The following is a 2,044-nucleotide window of genomic DNA, read 5'->3' on the forward strand; positions in this document are numbered from 1 at the left end:
TGCTCTCTTGTGGAGGGTAGAGGGGACCAGAGCACACACATTTATCAAATACCAACAAGTAGCAGACTGAATACTTGGGAGTAATCTAGGATGTGCTGGTGAATCACTGCTCTTTGGTACCTTCAGATAAGACTGAGCTTGGGGACTAGAAAGAGAACATGTTCCCTGTTTTGCTCACTTGCTTCATGTCTAGGTGGCCTCTTTGCAAGCTTATTTTACAATAAAACAAATGACAATCAGCAGGCAGAGCATCACCGGCTGATCCAGGCTGACCCTGAGTCCTCCATCCCGTTCCAGCCAAGAATCGCAGTGCTTGACAGAGCATAGCTCCCTGATCAGCCTCCACAAGATGCGCTGGAAAAGCTTGTTGTCCTGCTTCTCCCGTGAGAACTCTGCCTGGTTCTCCGCCTGCGTGGTGTTGATGCAGCTGGTGACGAACATCTCCTTGGTCACGTTGGCCTCAGAGCAGCCGTCATAGTGAATTCCGTCAGGGAATCGCCAATAGTTGGCCTCGTAGTACCTATTGCCTTCGGCTCCGAAGTCGATGTCGAGCTTTTGGCCGTGCCTGATGAAGGCTCCTGGGCGGGTGTCACTCACTTGAGCCTCGGTGACGTGGACGGTGCTGGTCAGGGCCTTGCGGTTCCACTTGATTCTGTGCTTTATACCTCTCGCTGTGATCATGGAGAGATCGCTAAGGAGCAAGACGAAGGCAATGGCCAACCACCAAGCTCCCAGATGTTTCCTCATTGTGTGGGAATCTGCAGTAGAAAAAGCCAAGGCAATCAATTTCCTCAGGGGGGAACCAGCCCTCCCTCCTTTCATTCATTTACAATTTTCCAAATGCAGTTGCCATCCAGTTTGTTTCTGACTTGTGGTGTTTCCATGTGTGTTAGAGTAGAACTGTGCTCCATAGGGTTTTTAATGACTGGGTTTTTGGAAGTAGATCACTAGGTCTTACTCCTGAGGTACCTGGTAATCTACTTCCTCCAACCTTTCAATTAACAGTAGGGCACATTAACCATTGGCACCACCTTTCCCCAAAAGCAGAAGAGTATTCCTATATTTGGGTTGCTCAGGGTTAACTCAATCACCAAATATCTTTGCTTTTGCCTGGGATTATATCCATGCAGGGCAACGATCCTGGTTTCTCAGACAGATAAGAAACTATACCTGGCAATTATAAATGCCTTAAAATACACATGGAAAATAGATGAGACATGATTGAATACCTAGAGGTTTCCCTGGTGCTCCCAAGGAAAATACAGTAGAAGAGTTGACTCAGAGGTTTTTGGGCATAGATTTTTTTTGTTATTGTTTAAATTAAATTACTTTCCTTTTATTCAAATCTTTTAAGCCCTTTACTAAGGTTTTGTGTGTGTGTGTTTTAACTTTTTAATGAAGTAATCATAAATGAAAGGGCTTTAAGAAGTTCATGAAAAATGGAATGAAAAGATAATGGAATTTTTCTGTGATCTTTTTGAAGCAGAAAACTGCACAAAACATAAGCGAGCTTCTTGGTGAACTTTTTATATTAGATTGTGTTTTTAATCTTCCCTTTTTATTTTCTATTGCTCTGAGCTGGCACCGTCTAAGGCACATTCTGTTATCTTCTAGCGGATCCTAAAGAACTTGATGAGAGAGAGAGGGAGAATAAGCTAGTGGACCCCTGCCTTCTCCAGGTTATGTCAGATGTACTATAGGCATCCTTGGCAATCTTGCCCCTGGGGACAACGACTCCCCCACTCCCCATAACTTTTTACTGAGCACTAACTTTGTGTCAGCAATTGTGTTAAGTCCTTCACTGACAACTGCCTAATTTAGCTCTTACATGGGGTAGGTACATTATTATCACTTCGTAAGGTAAAGTTGTTCTGAGATTCATAGACTATAAGTCATTTACCCAGGGTTGTCAGTGTTGTTAAGAGCAGCTGATGGGTTTGAACTGACCTTGTGGTTAGCAGTCCAGTGCCACACCAGAATTCTGGGGCTATGCAATAGTGGGTGGCAAATTTGAATCTAGTTCTGTCTGATGTAGTGCATGGGG

The 2,044-nt window shown here is 44.3% G+C and overlaps 1 protein-coding gene across 1 annotated transcript; it reads right to left on the reverse strand.

Annotated features, from left to right (window-relative positions):
- Positions 1-210: 210 nt before the first annotated feature.
- PRND (prion protein 2 (dublet)) lies at positions 211-747 on the reverse strand. Its single transcript, XM_006870412.1, has one exon. The coding sequence runs from the start codon at positions 745-747 to the stop codon at positions 211-213; it is 537 nt and encodes a 178-aa protein (XP_006870474.1).
- Positions 748-2,044: the final 1,297 nt, after the last annotated feature.

The sequence above is a fragment of the Chrysochloris asiatica genome, unplaced genomic scaffold (assembly GCF_000296735.1).
Source record: "Chrysochloris asiatica unplaced genomic scaffold, ChrAsi1.0 scaffold00141, whole genome shotgun sequence".
Classification (NCBI taxonomy): domain Eukaryota; kingdom Metazoa; phylum Chordata; class Mammalia; order Afrosoricida; family Chrysochloridae; genus Chrysochloris; species Chrysochloris asiatica.

What these genes read in the sequence shown, in the direction of transcription:
- PRND (XM_006870412.1), bottom strand. Translation starts at nt 747, where the DNA reads ATGAGGAAACATCTGGGAGCTTGGTGGTTGGCCATTGCCTTCGTCTTG.